This window comes from Mesocricetus auratus, unplaced genomic scaffold, assembly GCF_017639785.1.
Source record: "Mesocricetus auratus isolate SY011 unplaced genomic scaffold, BCM_Maur_2.0 Super-Scaffold_100013, whole genome shotgun sequence".
In the NCBI taxonomy this organism is placed as follows: Eukaryota; Metazoa; Chordata; class Mammalia; order Rodentia; family Cricetidae; genus Mesocricetus; species Mesocricetus auratus.
In genome coordinates, this window is record NW_024429196.1 from 20,031,192 (window position 1) to 20,051,449 (window position 20,258).

Below are 20,258 nucleotides of genomic sequence, written 5' to 3' on the forward strand. Positions count from 1 at the left end.
ATCTCTAAGATAGCCAGAATATGAGATAGACGGGCCTCTAAGACAATGTTCAGGTTTTTTGTTTGGTTTGGTTTTGTTTTCATTAAGTAAAACTCAAAAGGAAGAAACAGGGATGTGCTGTGTTGGTTTTTCTGAGATTGTTAGCAATCCCAGAAAGTACTCCTCAAACAGGCCCTGGGCTTAATATCTGGGCTGAAAGGATCCCTAGAGGTGGTGTAGTTTTCCTACAGAGTGTGACCTTGGGGAGCCTAGGAACAGCAGAGAACAGTTATGGCCTTCCTCCCAAATTTAGCAAATGAATTCTCAAAATTAGAGGAACTGTCACTGACAAGACAGAAAATGCTACTAAGTTCCTTGTGACAAGCAAAGTTCTACATGACTGAGCATCCTAATTGGGGACCCCAGTGTTGCATTATTTAAGTCTGTTATCATTGATTTTCACAATACTTCTTCTCAGACTCATAGAATGTTAACAGCAGGTAGAAGAGGATTTAAAATAACTACAATCCAGCTTTCTCATTCTACTCTTGAGGGAAAGGAGTCCCAGAGAGGTTATCTATGAAGTACCAGTGAGGACAGGGAAGAATTGGGAGGTGTCTGAGTCAGCCTGTGATGTCTTTGACCAGATTCCGTAGTGTTCCTCTGCTGCTTCTGTGTGCACAATTCTGCATTGTCTATTGACCCAATGCTCACAGATCGTGTGCTGCACAGGCAGATGGAGCAGGATTTCTGAGTGGTTATAAAGGACACATTGATCTACACTGTTTAATTATATTCTCTTTTAAATTTGTATAAATTGTATATTTTTGTTGGGGTGTGTGTGTCTGTGTGTCTGTGTGCTCATACTCATATGCTATGTTACAGGTCAGAGGAGAACCTCTACAGTCACTCCTTACATCATGTGGAGGCCCTGGAGCTCAGGGCTGCCATCGGTTCTCATGTGTCTTACATGACATCATGTGACTCCCCAAGGATTTAATACACATTATCAGCCTTGGCGAGTGCCTTTAACTTCTAAGCCACCTCCCCATTATGTTTTCAAGGGCTCTTTTTGCTAATGTGTCACAATGGATGCCTTGGAATCAAGGAGAGTTTCCCTCCCCCCCCCCCCCCCGTTCTGTGCCTAATTTTTTTATTTTTTTAATTTATTTATATTTTTAATTTTAGAAACAATCTTATTTTACATATCACTCCCCCCATTCCATTGCCCTCCCATCCTCCCTGCCCTCCACTGCCCCCCCCAACCCACACTCCACTGGCTCCCCAAGGATAGTGAAGCCGTCAAAGCCCATCATACCATTTAGGGGAGGGCCTAGGCCCTCTTTCGTGTATCTGGGCTGCAATAGTACTGCTCCATAGGGAATGGGCTCCCAAAGTCCATTGTGCACTATGGATAATCACTGGCTCCGCTGTTAGAGGTCCCATAGACTGCCCTGGCCTCCTAGCTGGCACCCACATTCAGAGGGCTTGGTTCGAGGAGAGGCTTTTGACTGGTGAAATTTTGCAACCACCTTTTCATAATGATTGGGATGGTCTGTGCTATGTGTGCACATGATTTATTCACCACAGCTTTGTATTGCTAACCGTTTACATTTGTCATGGTTTTGTTGGGATTAGCTGGCTTTCCAAATACTGGCTCCGTTTCCACATTAGACTATGACAAGCCTTCTTTTGTAACTTTCTTTAAATAGCAGAGCAAAGCCCTTTCTTTATCCACAGCTTCACTATGCTAGACGTCAAGAGTACAGCCCCCTGCACTTGGTTAGCAGTCTCTGAATTTTGGTTGTCCAGCTAAGTCTGAATGTTCTTCTTTCTATTTTTGCCATGGCTGATAAAACATACTGTAGTTTACCGGGAAATAATAGCTGTGCATTTGCTTCTTGGCTTCCAGTGTGAATGGAGTCTCACCACAACACATTCAAATGCACACCAAAAGGCTGAGAGAAGTTTGGTGAATTGAATGTGGGTTATTGTTTGTGTCCACTAAACAAAGTCCTAAATCACATTTAACATAATTGGTGGTTTTAAATTGGACCACTTTAGCAAGGAGAGTGAAATAATCTCTCATCCTGTCAAAGAGGCGATACCTTTAGACCAGCATTTAATTGCATTGGCAGAGTGAGTTTGGGGAGGCGGCAGTAATTCTGGCCACATTATTCTTGGTTTGTGGCTAAATTGAGATCATCATTTTCTCTTGGTTTCAGTAACTTTCTTTATTGCTCTTCAAGCTAATCAGATCACTGTAGTGAGAGGAGGCTTCCTGGTAGCTCCAGGGTGGACAAGGGAAAAGGGCTAGGTCTCAGGTATCTGCCCCTCACTTTGGGCTGTGGGGGGAAACATGTGACCCTCAGGGTAAAGTTTGATGATGTTCTCGTAATTGCTTATATAAAATGAACACCACTTATTTACATGAAAATGTATACATCTAAAATATGCTTTTGCAGTCACTTTGCACAAGCTAGGCTCTTAGTTATTTGTGTTAGTATCCACAAGTCACTCTGGAATGCTTCCCAGCTGCCTAGACTATTCCATAAGATACTGGTGACTTTGTCTCCATCCACTTTGGGAGGTAATGCCAGGCGCAATCAAGGGACCACTGGCGCCTGCCTGTGGCTCTATACACACCAAGCTTCGTCTTTCACGTCCCTCCTTCCACTGAAAGCATTTCCTTTTCATTGTCCCAAGTAGTCCCTCTTAAAGAAATTAGGCCACAGGGCTGGAGAGATGGCTCATCCGGTAAAGGCTAGGCTTACAACCAAAATCATAGAAATTAGGCCACTGATACCTGGGGTATTTCTCAGTGTGGAAAATAGTGACTCAGAGTGAACATGAACAGTATACCTCTCTTTACTTTGTGTTGCCTGGGAGTTACCAAGTGCTGTTCTTGGAATGGCTATCCGGATCCATATCTCAGATGTTTGGGATTTTCATACAGCCGTGCAAGGGTCCTGAGTACAAGCATTTCCAGTTGTGAGTTTAGACTTAATCCAGAGTCAGTGGGGCTGGCCAGCAAAGTGACTTTCCCAGCCTTTGGGGACAGAAGGAGACAAGAGAGCTGCTGGAGTGGGGGGTGAATGTTCTGATATGAGGCATGGCCCACTCGCTTGTGCCAGATCCAAGGCCACGTTGAAATTTTTAGTGATCCGGAAAGCTTGGAAAGCATAGTTTCCATGAACCATGGACAAGCTCCATGTGTTTGCTTATAGAAAATTAAATAGTAAGTAGGATAGATAAGTGGCAATATATTGAAAAGGTCCCCCCTCCTCTCTCTCTTTTGCTACCAATTTGAAGTGGAACATTTGTCCCTCACTGTCATTGGGGGTTGGATAAAAGAACTCTGGTTTACAAAATTCAGGGATTCTCAAGTCCCTTATGTAAAAGGGCACAGTATATGCACATAACCTATACACATTCTCCATGCTCTTTGAATTATTGCTAGATTACATTTATCTACTAAGAAGCAAATGCTTGTTAAACTTCATTGTTTAGGAAGTAACAACAAGAAAAGATCTGCTATATAAAGTCAGGATAGATGCAGTATTTTCTCTTTGGTTGATTGAGTCCTACATATGATTTAATAATAAGTAAACCCAGACTATACATGAATTAGTTGCTTACCTTGGAGAGCCATGATACTTCCATTTGAAAGGAAAAGGTGCTGCTGGTATTTTGTGCATCCTGGGCTCAACATTTTGTCTTCAAAGTAGCAGATACTAAGGGTTGGCAATACTTTTGAGACTTTTAAAATTTGTATTCACAGGCGTAGATCACAGGTAAGGAGACCCCTTGAGGGTCCCAAGTGGTTATCTTCACCTGCATACTACACTACTGTTCACAGCATGCTGCTGCATCGGCTCATTAAATTTCCACATAAGAATGTGTTGATCTGACTCTGATGTCGTGTGTGTGTGTGTGTGAGTGTGTGTGCACATGCACGCACGTGCGTGTACGCTTCTATGTGTATCAAAGCACATTACTCCAAAGGACAAAATTAGGAAGGAGGAACATTGAGTTTAAACTGTGATTGAGTTCAATGTTGACAATGACAGTTTCTGGGGTACGGGATTATTGAAGAAGTTAGAATGTACCCTCATTCATTCCGGATGACCGTCTACTGCTGGAGACTTGTGGCAAGGAAGGGTGTGCTGTGTACTGTTTTCGGAGAGGCTGATGGTGGTGTGGGGCATCCTCCCTTCATTTCTGCTTCCACCCTCTCTGTTTACCTGAAACAAACCATGCAGGGTAATTTTATCTAATTGCATAAAGGAAACACTCCAACTTCTTCCACTTGGTCATGAATTGTTACCCACGGAAATAAGTAAGTCTACAAAATGTAAATCAGACCTGTATGTGGGCAGCACTGGAGTTGGAACTCAACTTGGATTTGAAAGGATGAGTGGCTAGCATCCCTTGCTCTTGAATTCACATGCTGTGTCTCTATTCCCATAGCCGTGCCCCCAAATGTAGCAGAACTGAAGAACTTGGAGGTGCTTAACTTCTTCAATAACCAGATTGAGGAACTACCCACCCAGATCAGCAGCCTGCAGAAACTCAAACATCTGAACCTGGGGTGAGTATTGAACCAGCTTGAAGAAATGACCACCAGGTAGAGAGGTAAAGGCAATGCAGGGTGTGGGCAAGCAAGGGGCAGCATTTATATGATCAGCACATAGAAGTGGATTTCTAGTTGCTTTTTATGTTTCAGGCTTGAGAAAAGGCTACTGTTTTAATGTTTCCTTTTAGTGCATATCTAGTTGAGAACTAATGGAGAAGCTAATTGTTAGCACAATAAGGAAGTTATTTTTCAAGATATTTTGTTCCCAGTAAAATTTTATTTCTGTTCTGCTGGCTAAGGAACGACTGATTTGCATAGCATTAATTATCCAGATAAGCGCACTACCATTGGATTGTTTTCTCTGTGTATAACATAGAAGTAGTTTGGAAAACACATGCCTTCCGTGCAGTGGACCGTCGTGTTGTGCTCTGATTTCTTGCCATTGTTCTGTGTTGTGGGTGTAGGGAACAATCCTACGTTTTCACACTGAGGTGAAGAATGGGGAGTGATCCAGCTGAAGTTGCAGAACTAAGCATCAGTGAATGGTAATAGGGCCTTGTATCCGTGTGTATTGCTTTGGCAACTTTCAGATTTCTTGTGCCAGCACTTGACCCTGTCCATGTTTGTGAGGCGGAGAGGGCAGGATTCAGCACTTTCCTTACACAGAGAGGCAGTCAACCTCTTCACAATGGATTAAGCCATTTGCTCCTGATTACCCCGGACTTCGGTGGCCGAGTGGGGTGGAGACCTTCATTGATTTGGGTCCATCAGACCCCATGGATGGCAATTGGAACTTAGGCTTTTGAATTCCATCTTCACTGCCCTAGCTGTTAGCTGAATGTTAGTCCATTTGTGTTTCCATCTGGGTGCAAGCCAATCCGTTCATTAAATTGTAGCCACTGGATGTTACAGTTATATCAGTGAGCTATGTGGCAAGAGAAGTATGCTAGGTGCTTGTCAGTCTGATAGGGAGTTTATGCAACAGTTGCTAGTCCATTCTTTCTATCAGGGGCTTGGTTGGGCACTCTTGTTTTGAAGCTCGGTTTGGATAAGAGACCAGCTTTATAAGATCTGTGAGCATCTGCTTGCTAATGTGTGAGAGGAAGCGGAGTGAAAGAATGAGCAGCCTCCCTTCAAATGAGTTTTCCCTCGCTTTGCTCACACTGGCTTCCCATCATGAAACAGGAAAGGAAGGGTTATGCATTTGGTTCTCAAGTTTGAAAATTATTAGGTTCTGGTACTGGGGAGATTTCTCAGTGGGGAAGAGTGCTTGGTTTGAAACCAGCATGGACTGGGTCCAAATCCCCAGCACCCATGTAAAAACCAGGATTGGCCTTGTCTCAGCGCTGGGGGGTGTAGAGATAGATACAGGTAAATCCCGGGAGCTTGCTGGTTAGGTAGCCTAGCCAAAAATGGCAAGCATTAGGTTTGGTGAGAGAATTTGTCTAAAAAAATGAGGTATAGAGTGATTAAGGAAGACACACATTATGTATCTTTTCTTTGTCTGGTCTGCACAGGGACACATACAGGTATGTACATAAACCACACACACACACACACACACACACACACACACACATACACACACACGCACACACAGCCTATTAAGTTGTATGGTCAATTAGTGTGCAAAATGGTAATGATATGTATCTTTACTGCTAAGTTGTTCATTTGTAAAGTTATACATATAAAATATATGTATATATATGTTACTATATTATATACACTTCTATTAGTATATTATAAGGATAGTAATGCACAATGGATATTTGAATAACATGTAATTAGAAACATGACCTAATATGTCAGTCAGAGCACAGCATTAATGATAATTATTATTAATGTTTCATTAATTTGTTCATTTAATTCTTGACTCTATAAGTACTTTTTCTAGGTCAGTATTGCTGATGGCAATCAAGAATAAATGCCATGGTTTGGACCTTGTGGTTGGGGCAGGGCACTCTGTCAGTGAACATAGTAGGGTCGCAGCTGTGCTGGGGTTGATGGAACCAGAGACATGAAAAGCATTTGCCTATTGATGGGGATCTCACAAGGCTTCACACAAGATGAACACTGGAACCCACACAATTCATGCAAATGAGTTTCTGACCTAGACAACTAAGCAGGCATCTCAGATTAAGAGAGGGACACATTTCAAAACTCAGAGAACTACAAATTCTAGGGTGTTCATTGACATTCACTGGTGTGACTGAATGTAAAATGTGAGGCATATGGCGGTCAGGTGATGGCTAGCCAGGCACTTGGGAATGCCTGCTGTTTACCTGTTTACCTTGCTGAATTCCAGCTGGCCACCAGGTACCATTTTAGGTAATAACAATCCGACTGTCATAGAGCTCATACTATAGTGGGGACACCAGTAGTAAACAAATAGGCACCAGTGATTGCAGGCCGTATCTCCCTGGTGATTAAGGAATTTGTCCTGCAGAGTAGTGGGTATGAAGTGAGAGCAGTTTTGTATGAAAGCTCAGTGTGAAGAGGGCTAATGGGAGTTGGGATAGAGGTCCAGAGGCCAGTGGGAAGTCACCCTTTGTGTCTCAGGTGATCTGAATCAGCGACAGTGGAGGAAAGGATGGGGACGGAGAGATTTAATTCGAAAACTATATAGAAGAAACTTTCCCAAGACAGTTCTGTGTTGGGCAGCTAGCGTGGATTTTGAGATGGAGACCCATTTGGGAAGAACATGAACTCAGGCTTGGTTCAGTTGAGTTTGTGCTGTCTTAGGACAGAAGGGTAAACTTGAAGAACATGCACCTTAGTTACACCCTTGCCCTTTTGAAATTGTTTGCACTTTTGGCTCTAAGTTTATTGATTATGTAAAACTTCCAGTGTTAAAATTTAATATATCCATAGAAATTGCTATTTAAACAAAACTTTCAGTTATTTGGGAAAGGAATTAAGATGGGTTTCAGTAAAGGAGTTTTTGTTCTTGAATGTCATAAAGACTTATACATGCACATTAAGGCCAGGGGAAGGCAGGTTGGAGAGGCCTGCTTGCCATAAGCAGGTAGAATGAAAGTATGCACTTGGGAGACCATAAGCACAGGGGTTAGGTCGCATGCATTCACAGTCCGGAAGACACCCAGCCAAACAAATTTTGAGTTATCTAGTATTTGCTGTTTGTTATGGTGATTGCAAGACACGCAAGAACTGTAGGCCAGCTTGTAAAAGAAAGTTTTGACCTGTTCTTAATTTTTAAAGTATAGTGCATTGTGTATTGTGTATTTTACAAGCAATGAAAAGCCATGAATGTTCAAGGTTTGCAGGGTAATAGGTTTTGGACTCACGTCACTGTAAAGGACTACATTCAACTGTTCTGAACTGTCAGCCTCGTTTGTTGCTAGAATCCATCTTGTCAGCATTTGGCAGTTAGTGAACCAGATGGAAGGCCTGACAGAGATGCACTTCACAGACTGTGACATCATAGGAACGCTTATGCACCCTCTGTTTTGCGAGTAGAACAGAAAATTGTTTTGCCTTGAGTAAAATCAGCTTGGGACCCCCTCCACCTGAGACTTGTAAATCCACTTTTCTCTTGGGTTCCCTTTTGCTCAATCATTTCTCATAAGGCCTAGTTGGTAGAGTTGGACAACATTATATCTCTTATTAGAATGGTCAATGATTGAATTGATTTTCAGTGTCACAGTCTCTCCTCACATCGAGTGTCTGTCAGCTTTCACTGAATTGTTTTTAAGCTGACTTTTAAGTATTCTCAAAGACAGTGGCAATAAGAAAAATAAAGGTCTTGAAGGATAAAGACAGTATCACAGTTTTCTTTTAGATTTTATATACATATACATACATGTGTGTGTGCGTGTGTGTGTGTGTGCGTGCGTGCGTGCGTGCGTGCGTGTGTGTGTGTAATTTGCTTCTCTGTTGTTGTTATGAGATTCTAGCCAAAAGCAACTAGGTGACTAAAAGGTTTTATTTGGCCTATAAGTTGTTTTAGTCTATTGTTAGGGGCAGCCAAGGCAGGAACTAGAGCAGAAACTAGTGGGAAAGCCTGCTTACTAGCTTGCTTCCTTGCTTCCTCTGAGTTCTTTTTTTTTTTTTTTTTTTTTTTTGGTTTTTACGAGACAGGATTTCTCTGTATTGTTTCAGAGGTTATCGGTCCAGCCCGGCCTCGAACTCACAGAGATCCCACCTGCCTCTGCCTCCCAAGTGCTGGGATTAAAGGCGTGCACCACCACCGCCCGGCTCCTCTGAGTTCTTTAGAGGAAGAACTTTCTTATACAGTTCAGGCCCAACCACATGGGGATGGCAAGACCCATAATATCTGGGCATTCTTATACCAACCAGCAAAGAGGAAAGTGTCCCCACAGACATGCTGATAGGTCAGTCTGATAGAAGGGATTCTTCAGTGAAGACTCCCCTTTCTCAGGTGTGTCTAGATGACAACTAACATTAGCCACCACATATATATGCACACAGTGCACACATATAGATATGGAATATGTATCATAAAGTTTGCCATCTTAACCTTTTTGTAGCATTCTGTTTTACACTACTACAGATGAAATCTTCAGAAGTTTCTTGTCTTGCAAATCTGAAACGACAAAATTTCCCTTCCTCTGTCCCAGGCCCTGGCAACCAACATTCTAACTGGAGCTAATTCTGATCATTAGTATAATTGTTCAGTAGGAAGCTGTTTTCCCCCTCCCATTAAAATGAATGAATGAATGATATAAAGTGAATACCTGTAATGCATGCTTTGAATTCTTGTTTGCATATGCTTAAGGAAGTTTCTTTTCAGGCAGACAGGTATTTTGTGCATTCATATGTAGAGTGGTATTCAAGTTTTCCTGTTGCAGGAAGTGATAAGTAAAAATTTTCGTACATTTCATGAGATGGGTTATCTGAATAAAATGATTAACTGAGCTTAGTATGTGTTATCTCATATGTGAGATAAAATATGAACGTCCTCTCAGTGGTGTAAAGTGATATTCAGTTATTCAGAAATAAGTTCAAGAGATTATTACATACCATAGTAACTAGAATTAACAATATTTGCTGTATTTGAAAGTTGCTCAGAGACTAGATTTGTGTGTATTTGCATTCCTAATATACTCTCAGCACATGCAGAATGCTCATGAGATTAGGTATATGTTAAATATCTTAATGTGGTGTTTCCTCCATTGTGTCAATATTTCCCAACAGCATGTTGCATATACCATTAGTGTGGCAATTTCTTTTTGTCAATTAAATTATATGAATAAAATGAAAAATCAAGTAGCATTCCATGAATGCAGAATCATGGCAGGCTTTGGGGCTTTCATCCTGTTGAGCTAGGTTTGCACTGTTTCCAATGTTGCATGTGAAGGTGTGCTTTGCGGGAGGTGACGTGTTCCTTCTGTCCCCAAACTTCAGCATGAACAGGTTGAACACACTGCCTCGAGGATTCGGCTCTCTCCCAGCTCTGGAGGTCCTGGACTTGACCTACAACAACCTGAACGAACATTCTCTCCCCGGGAACTTCTTCTACCTCAGTGAGAAACTTTTGATTCTGTAAATCTCTTTAACACAGTACTTTGGTTCTATGAGTGAACATTTATTTGCTAGTGCCAAAACTCTTAAGAGAAATTATGAGATATATGTATATAGTTCCATCACAGAGTCCTTTGGAATATTCCTTCACTGTTCTGCAGGATTTATATTTGATGTATAGGTGGCTGACACCACTGGGCAGAAGCAGACTTAGTAATGTCATATTAACTTTCCAAGAGAGATTTTGTTCCTCAATGAGATCAAGTCTCCCATTTAGCTAAGATTTTTTTATTTTCTCCTTAAAAGAGTACAAAAGGAAACAAAGAAAAGGTTTTCCCTGGTTTCTATTAATTCTCTGCAATGCACTGCTCAAAGATACTCCAGAAAATTGTTTTTTTTTAAATCCATTCTCAAGCTGCTAACAGAATTCTTTAAATGTCCATCTAGCTTGGATTCTTATTTAGGTTTTGAAGAGCTCTCCTTGCCGTAGACTGATTCTGTCTCATATATAACCATTATGGAATTGCTTATCACAGCCGGTCACATGTTATCTTTTCATATTATTTTTGCTATAGATGTATACAAAAATTAGGATAGCTGGTAGCCCAGTGGCTTAGGAAACACTCAGGGAAGAGCTATATGTTAAGTTAGTAGTCTGCTCCTGTGAAGGGTGACTTCCGTGTCCTGTGGAACTCTGTTGGTGATGCTCTGTAGATACAAGTTTCTGCGGAACTCCACTTACAGTGTTCTGGGCACTTATTTACATTACTCATTTACTCTTGAGAAAGTGTCTCACTATATAGCCTTGCCTGGTCCGGGTCTTGCTATAAAGACCAGTCTGGCGGCACACTGTGGCAGTTCCCCTTACCTTAACCTCTTGTCACAGTGCCCACACTAGAAAATCTGCCACTTCTGAACCAGCCTATAAAATGTAACTTTTTACTTCCTTTTCATGCCCTCTGCCAGACATTCTGAAGCACAAGCAACCAATTCTAAATTGTTTTCTTAAGCCACAGAGGAGATTGTTTTTGTTATCTGTGTTAACATGCAATTCTGTCATTTTTTTTCCATGTTAGAATGTAATTAGGTATCTGTTAAGCCAATTTTTAAAGTACATCTAATTAAACTTCCTTCGTTGTTGTTGTTGATAGCTATTTAAGGATTTTAGCATTCAGTGACTGGGATCGTGCCATCATTTTATAATCTGTGCATGAAATGACTTTCGGTATTCTGCTTGCTTTAGGCATTAATCTCTTTAATCCACGTCCTCATTTTAGCACCTTTGTCTTCATATAGTCTCATCATTAAAGTGATAAAAGAAAAGTGACAGTAATCAGACTAATTATGGAAATGATAAGTCACGATGGTGTCCCTCAGTGGAAAGCCCTTCATGTATTCTCAACATTGCTGTATTTGTATAAGAAAGTTCTCGGCTGACGTGGATCCCTTTGGATGGAAGAGCCCTTTGCTCTGGATTCGGATGTGGGTGGCCATGTGGTCCTGCTTTCTCTTGAAATGCAAATGGTATAATAAATGTGAAACTGAAGTAATAGAAAAAAAATAGCCATGTTCTCTGAAAGCATCGGAACTGTGCCAAACTCTGTGGAATGCTCAGAGTTGTTAATTGTGTTACTCCTCTTGGATACAGATGTTTTCCTGGACATACCAGCACTACCATCAACCAGTAAATCTAGGGTTGACCTGCTTGTTATTATAGTGAGCCCTGGGTATGTCACAGGCTTTTCACCAAGCTAGGGTTATTAATCAAAGCTGACTCCCTTGCATTGATCAGACCTGGATTCCATGCCACCCTGTTTATATATTGCTGTTTAATTTGCAGCCACCCTGCGTGCACTCTATCTAAGTGACAACGATTTTGAAATCCTGCCTCCAGATATTGGGAAGCTCACAAAGTTGCAGATAGTAAGTAATTTATCTAAATTCTTAGAAAAATCAATTCACTTCTGCAGCCCCTGTAGGAGTCGAATCAAGTCAATTTGAGCAGGAGTGAGGTTTGTTTTGCAGGAACGAACCACTGCTCCTGCTTCTGTTTCTTGTTTAGCCTCAGACACTTTTAAATGAATTGAAAGGATTGAGCCTGCAAGGAAGAGAGGGCATTGGGTGAGGGTGTGAGTTTCTGTTGAGCACCTCTTTATGAAAAATTGTCTTGACAGCTCCCTGTTGTTGTGTATTTAGCTCAGCCTCAGGGATAATGACCTGATCTCACTGCCGAAGGAAATCGGCGAGCTCACCCAGCTGAAGGAGCTCCACATTCAGGGAAACCGCCTGACCGTTCTGCCTCCAGAGCTAGGTAAGGTTGCTTGTCAGCAGTCTTAGGGCTGGGTTTAATTCATAATTACCCCAGTGTTGCAACTGTGGTCAGCCTCTCTCCTCTCCGCTGCCCCGGGCACCCCATTCTGATCAAATTAGGGCCCTTTGTCATTGGCAGGAGCCTAGGTATTATGAATTGACTTTCTGTGCTACAGCTGTAGGGGGCAGCATTTCAGAAATTGCTGATGGCAGGATGGGGGGTGGCCTAGGACAGGGTGGTGTAGTTGGAGGAGCATGGGGTTAGAAGTAAGAACTTCCTTTAGAGTTCCTTGTGTACTTTCTCAGTAAGCTTTCCTGGTTCTCACTGAGTTAGTAATAGCGTTTGTCAAAGCAGTGCTCATAATCTCTCTTTTTTTTTCCCACACCCAAAAATTTTTCACCCACTAGATAAAATGTCTTTATTATAGTTACCTGAAAATGCCTTTTCCAGTGGTGGATTTGGTTCTGCCTGATACCATCTCCAGTGAAAATTATTAAATGTATACTTATTGGTAACTCTTTTGGACTTGTTCCTGGTGGCTAACTTTCCGTTTTCTCTGTGGTCCTGAGTAGGTGTCTCTCCTCTCTCCTCCCCCTCTCGTAACCATGAACCCACAGTTTGACTGCTGAGGTGACACTGCCCTTCTGCAAAAAGGTCATGAATGGCACAGACTTAGAATCCCAGCACTTGGGAAATGGAGGCAGGACAATTATGAGCCACCCTGGGTCACACATGAGGCCTTTCTTTTTTTTTTCGAGGCAGAGTTTCTCTGTATTGTTTTAGAGGCTGTCCTGGAACTCGCTCTGCAGACCAGGCTAAAACAGAAACAATAAAACCTTTAAGGTTTCTGGCTTCTCAGTGCCTCTTATCTCTTCTATCCTTTGACCCATATGACTTTCTTTTTTTTCTTTTTTTTTTCTTTTTTTTTTTGGTTTTACGAGACAGGGTTTCTCTGTTTTGGAGGCTGTCGGTCCAGCCTGGCCTTGAACTCACAGAGATCCGCCTGCCTCTGCCTCCCGAGTGCTGGGATTAAAGGCGTGCGCCACCAACGCCCGGCCCATATGACTTTCTTAAATTAATACTGTTTCTCCATTATTTGTTGCTCTACACCAAAATAGCACATTCAACAATCAAACAAACAAAAAATCTTATTTGACTCGCATTTGTTGGAGAGAACCATTCTACAACAGGACTGATGGTTTTCAAAGGTCATCTATTACAAATGTGAATATAAGATTCCATGAAAGTAAGAGCATGTCACATCTGTTTCCCTCTGTCCCCTCCATGCTCACTCATGCCATTGCCAGGCAGAAGGTATCGTTTTAAACAAAACCTACTGAATGAGCTAGCGAAGTGTTGATCTTAGATACTAAGGTATTAGGAAGGTTGCAGGCACAATTGAGTTCTGTCTAGAGTTGTGCTCCCAGCACAGAGGCCACCAGCCACAAGTCAGATGTCTCACAGTTCTGTGGGTTGTCACACGGGAGACCACAGTTCTGAAGCAAAGTACTGTATGAAAGAAAAGCAGAAGCCTGGAGAGATGGCCCAGCAGTTAAGAGCATTGCTGCTCTTCCAGAGGACTTCAGTTTGGTTCCCAGCACCTATGTCAGATGGTTCACAACTACCTGTGACTTCAGCTCCAGAGAGGCCAACTTTCATGCAGGAACCGACATTCATGCGGTGTACTCTCACACAGACACAGGAATATACATTGAAAAAAAAAAAGCTTTAAAGACAGGTGTCACTTGATCTCATGGGATGAATCCCACTTCACCCCCACTTCCCCATCTCCTTCCGCCCCTGTGTTGGAGTTAGGAATCTGATTTTGTTTATGCATTTTTGGGAGCCAGGTTTTCTTTGGAAGGAACAAAGTATTGGAGTCAAAACGAATCTATCTTTCTTTCCTCTTTCTTTTCTTGGTCATATAAGCTTGTAAACATGGCAGCTGAGATGCTGAGTAGGAGACTCCCAGGTTCAAGGCCAGCCTGGGGTTCATAGATCCTGTCTGGGAAAAGAAAAGTTCAAAGAGGATGGCATTTAGTGAAAATTTTCTAAGATGAAACAACTCTCTTAAGGAAAAACTTGGGACAATAATTGTTAACCATGGATTTTAGCATTAGCAATACTTGGGGACATTTTACAGACCATAAATAACTCACCTCCTCCTACACTATTGAATCAAAACTCCATGTGTGAGACGGATCCTTGTGTAACAGGCTGAAGCTCACTCAGTGCTATTGACGTGTGTCTTCGGTTGGTGTGATTAGTAAGACTGGAAAAAGCAAATATGCATGCGGTTGTCATTTTACTTGCTTTTCCAATTCTTCAAGCAATATGGTAATGTAAAGTAGGCTAAGGAATTCATTTATTGGATAATTTTATTAGAAAAGTACCTCATTGAAACCAGAATGGACCTATCTATGTATTTTTAAGTCTTATTCCTTTTATAGTTTACATATATTCTATTGCCACCACATTTTTCTGACAGTTCCTTTAAACTATCCAATAGCAACATGTGCATATTTTTTGCTTAGGAAAAGAATTGTAAAACTCCTTGCATGACTTCACTTCCTCTATCCATACCTAGAAAACAGTGTCCATGTCTGTCTGGTGGACGTTTTTCCTACTCTGAAGTGAATACTTTAGTTTGAAATAGGTAACAAACTTTTCCCAAACCTTAGTTACTAATCTAAAACAGCGATGGAGACTCTGAGGTACCTATTTTTGAGCAGTGGTTGTTTTAAAAGCCAAGGACAACATACTACTGGCAATAGAATAATAGCTAGTAAGGCCTTGCATGCCAGAGCACCACGGTAAGTAAGTACTTTCTCATGCCATCTCTCCTTCACTTATGAAAGTGGTGAACAGACCTTCTAGAGATGGAGAAACTGAGGCTCAGGGAGGGTTTGTGACATGCCCGTTAGGGCACAGCTAGCGTGAGTCACAGTGGCTGTACTTGAACCTGTCAGTCTGTTCTCTAGCCCCCATGCTGACCACCGTGATGGGCGGCTACTCACCTGTATGGCAGGAAGAAGATTCCTGGACATGCACTTCCGCGTTTGAACCAAAAGACAGCAACCCTTCAAGATGGTGCAGGAGGAAGTTTGAGACGGAAAGGCTAATTGCATGGCAGGCTTTGCTGGTCCGTGGGTGAGGCTGGAGTGTTATACAAAGTGTGCCTGAGATGGGCTTTGGAAAATGAATTGCTCTCTTGTTGTTTCATACCAAGCCATTTGCATTGTCTGTGTGATTCTTGCCTCCTGGTAAGCCAGCACTGCAGTAGCGATGGCTTCCATTTGTGCACAGATGCCATGTGACCATCCAAAGCCCTTTCTCTCATTCAGCCCATCCATTCTGTCTCTGTGGTATCCACTGGATGCAGGTTTGCCCTGAGTATGATTTAAAATGTGTGCATTGATTTTCTTTTGGTCTATTTTTTACATAAGCAAGGTAAGTATTCCTGAGACTTTTTGTGAAAATCTTTTCAAATAAACCCAGAGTTTGTTATTTGAAACCTCATCAGTGAGAGAACTGCAGCCAGACAAAGGAATACAGATGAGTTCTGACTTGTTCAATCCAAGGACATAGAGGAATATAGCAAAATGAAAGTCAGGGGCTTGCTTGGAATTCTGTGACTTTTCTTTTCCTTGCATATGTTACTTAGTTTTGGTTTCTAAACCGTTTAAAACACTTGCTTCCATGCCAGTCTATATACCTTGTAGACTCATGGTTTGAACACTTAATACTCAGTTTGTGGTACCATTCCAAGCAGTGAAGCCTTTCAGGGATAGGACCTGGCTGACAGAATTAGGCCACCAAGGGGAGGGGTGTCTTTGAAGATTTTAACCACTCTTTCTATCCAGCTCTCTCTGCTTCTTAGTCTATTGCCATCTGACTGCCATTGTCATCATAGAGAACTGAAATACCTTTGAAACCAGGAGCCAAAATAAGCCTTTCTCCCTTCAGCTCTTTCTGTTAAGTAATTTCTCAGCATGATTCAAAAATAATATCTCTAGATCATTATATATGAATTGGGAATTGAGTCTCCTCATTTATGCATTCAAACACTTATTAATTTCCTTCTTTAGACCATTTGATTTTTAATTCCAAGGGACTTACCTTCCCAAGAAGTAGAATTTGCTTGCCAAACAAGCCCATGTTTTGCATATTTGCTAGGGATCGTAAGAGGGAAGGAAAGAGGCATACAGACAATTGACAAAGACAGAGAAAGCTAGGTAAGTACGTAGAGATGCTGTATCACGTGGTGTTGGAAATCAAGCCTGAGCAAAATGCTGTGCTTTGGGAAAAGCATCTGAGAATGCATCACCTATAGTGTGTTTAATTGAGACCTAAAGGAGGGAAGGAGGCTCCCAGAGGGATCAGCGGTGGTGGGGTCCTGATATGTCTTCTGTGGGGGAAATAACAGAAAAAGTTACAGAATGTAGCAGAGGTGGGGAGTGGGGGCAGAGGTATTCAGGAGAGAACCTTCTAGGCTGCGTTAGTGCTTTTTAGTTGCTGTGATAAATACCGTGACCAAAAGTGACTTAAAGGAGAAAGGGCTTCACACTTTTAACTTACACTTCCAGAAGGATAGTCCGTTATGACAGGGAAGGCATGGCACAGGGGCAGGGTCAGGAAGACAGCTGGTCACATTTTTCAAATTTCACACAGGAAGCAGGGAGAGAACAGGAAGTAGGGCAGAACTATAAACCTCCAAACCTTCCTTCCCATAGTATAGTACTCTCTCCAGGCAGACTCTACCTCCTAAAGGTTTCATAACCTCCCCAATAGTGTCACCAATTGGAGGCTGCATGTTCAAATACAAATGGGAAAGCCATTGTCAGAATTCTGGCTTCTCCTCCAAGTGAGGTGGTTTCCATAGACACCTGTAGCCTACCAGTTCTCCACCTGTGGGCCGTGACCCCTTTGGGGGTTATGTATCAGATATCCTGCACATCAGATAATTTACATTATGATTCATAACAGTAACAAAATTATAGTTATGATAGCAATGAGATAATTTTATGATTGGGGTCACCACAACGTGAGGAACCGTATTAAAGGGTGACAGCATTAGGAAGGTTGAGAACCACTACTCTAGCCAAACCATCAGAATGTGTAAATTTCTTACCTTGAGTGGTCAGAACATGTAGGGGGGTGGCTGGATAGGTTGGGATTGCCAGTGTGAGCTGGGATCTCTAAATGGAGAGCCATCCTAGATTACATGGATGAGTTCAGAGGTGGCAGGGGAAGGAAGGTGACCCCAAGAGGTTGGGGTCTTGGTGGATGGGGTTGTGAGCTGAGGAGTGCAGGCAGTAGGGCACAGATTGCCACTAAAGCGTCCGGAAAGAATGCAACCCTGTTCACACCTTGACTTCCGCTTTGTTACTTGGAGCTTTGGACTTGTGAGCTCTGAACTGCAAGGGAGCTGATACCTGCTACCCCAGGCTGATTGCTGCTTGTGGCTGTTTGTTACAGCTGTGCTAGGAGACCGACACAAGTGGGGACGCAAAGGATGATGGAGCTGTGGCAGGATCTGGCTAAGGATGGGGACGGTGTCTTGGCACTTGTCTCCTTTCTCGGGGTTCCTTGGTGAGAGCCATATCTGGCTTCTAGACCATCATGGAACCTTCCTTCTGCATTTATCACATAGGCATTGCCATTGGAGAGAAAAAATCACATTGCTGATGTGGGTATATCACGGAAGGTACATTGTATGTCTGTGCAGCCTGTGGGGTGTGTATGTGGCAGTGTCAGGGATGCCTGGGGTGAGCAGGTTCAGTGTCCCACAGTATGTGATGGGGAGTGTTAGTATGTTTTATTACAATACCTGGGAGCATTGTATGTATACTTTCTAACTTACTTGAAAAAGGTGAAGATGAATATGGATCCCTTCCAGAGAATAAGTGTCACTGTTTGAGTCTTCCCTCTCATTTGTAGTGTCCAGAATGGACAGGATTACAAACACTGCTTCATCTAATCTAATTTTTCTGTATTAAAACTTTTTCTTTCTTGTGGACATTTACAGGCAAAGGAATAAATTTTTCTTGAGGTAGGCAGGGAGAACACTGATTGTTTAGTCAGTAAATTCACTGAATACAAATGTCTTCTCTTATTGTCACTTGCCAATGGCTGTTCAGAAAATATGATTATTTGGGTCTTCATCTTGAGATAAGGCTCACCACCCCAATTCTTTGCTCTGGGACTTAAGACACACAGTTTTTGTCTTCTATATCTGAGGTAACGTAGTACACACATCATAGTTTGGTTTTATGGATTTCCAAGTTAATCCACATGAACAATTAGCCATTGAGGCTAGAGAGTAATCCCACTTGGTAAAGTACTTGTTGCATAAGTCTGAGGACCTGAGTTAAGATCAGCATCAGCATGAAAACAGAGCATAGTGGCATGCACCTATAACCTTGCCACCAGGTGAGGACAGACCCAGGTGGGTGGGTCACTGGTATTTTCTAGCCAGCTAGTGAGCTCTAGATTCGGTGAGAGACCCTGTCTCATCAAAGCAAGCACCAGATATATAGATGTCATGTAAGAGCACCTTCACAACTGTATGTGCACAGGATCATGCCTATGCACAACACACATGCATGCACATACAGAGAACAGATTTTTCATGCAAGAAACCTGACCTCTGTGGCCATAGTTTACACAGAGGATACCCTGTGTGTTGACTATCTTGGTTGTCAGCTTAACTAAATCTAGAATTAACTAAACCCCAAAAGGTTAGGTATATCCATAAGGGATTTTTTTCTTAATTAAATCATTTGAGGTGGGAAGACAAACTTATAATCTAGGTCTTCTGAAGTGCAACAATCCACCTTTCATCTTGGCCACACTTTCTGGTAGCCTAAATAGAGGACTTGAAAGGACAAGTTCTCTCTTTTCCTGCTTTCTCTTATTCTCACTGGCACATCCATCCCTTCACAAGCCTACTTCTTTGGACCATCTGAGACATCTGGCTTTGTGGACTAAACAACTACTGGATTCTTGGACTTTCCACTGGTAGATAGCCATGGTTGGACTAGCTGGACCTTGGCAAATAGATCCTTTTTATAGATAGATTCATCCTATCAGTTCTGTTCCTTTAGAGGACACAACTAATAAAGATTTGGTACCAGAAGTGGTCCTAGAGCAGCAGAAGTCTTAGGGTGAGTTTTTAAGTATCTGTAGTAGCTCTTCCAATTTGCTTCCACCCATAGTTACTGAAGTCTCTCTGAGAAGCTTAGAGAGTATTGAAAGCCTGTGTTGTGAACTAGTTTTGCAAAGTTGTGGGGACAAATGCCTTGAGATTGAATCAAGGAGTGAGATACTGTGGGTGACAGTAGCCTAACTCATGTGAGCTTGTCTCAGCCCCAGCTCCTGTCTCCACATAGGTGAATTTGATAAAGAAAACCACCTGTGAATCACTTGCAAATCTGAATAACAGCTGACTCTCTTCCATCTATATTGTTATCTCTAGTTTACCAGAATTGTTACTCAGGCTGCCTTCATTGTTTGTCTCTGGTCAGATGAATATTACCCAACAGGCACTAGTGTGTGTGAGTGTGTGTGTGTTACATTTAAATATATGAAATTAAAATTTTATTTTATTTCGTGTTTAATTTAACTTTTGGGGAGACAACCTCAAGGTAGCCTAGCCTGGCCACACTCACAGCTTCAAAAATGCTAATTAACAAATAATTTTTAATATCATCAAAAATAATCATCCTGGTCAGGTGGTGGTAGCACATACCTTTAATCTCAGTGCTCAGGAGGCAAAGGTAGGCAGATCTCTGAGTTCGAGGACAGCTTGGTCTATAAAGCAAGTTCAGGACAGGCTCCAAAGCTACACACAGAGAAACCCTGTCTTGACAAAACAAAAAACAAATATAA

At 42.1% G+C, this 20,258-nt stretch overlaps 1 protein-coding gene across 2 annotated transcripts in view; it reads left to right on the top strand.

The window, feature by feature from the left end:
• Rsu1 (Ras suppressor protein 1) overlaps window positions 1–20,258 on the top strand; it is a 182,814-nt gene that overhangs the window by 41,905 nt on the left and 120,651 nt on the right. For both annotated transcript variants that reach the window (XM_040755470.1, XM_005081260.4), the window contains exons 4-7: window positions 4,450–4,570; window positions 9,941–10,059; window positions 11,898–11,980; window positions 12,254–12,368. In XM_040755470.1, the coding sequence (XP_040611404.1) occupies window positions 4,450–4,570; window positions 9,941–10,059; window positions 11,898–11,980; window positions 12,254–12,368 (438 nt within the window). The remainder of the gene's footprint in view (window positions 1–4,449; window positions 4,571–9,940; window positions 10,060–11,897; window positions 11,981–12,253; window positions 12,369–20,258) is intronic.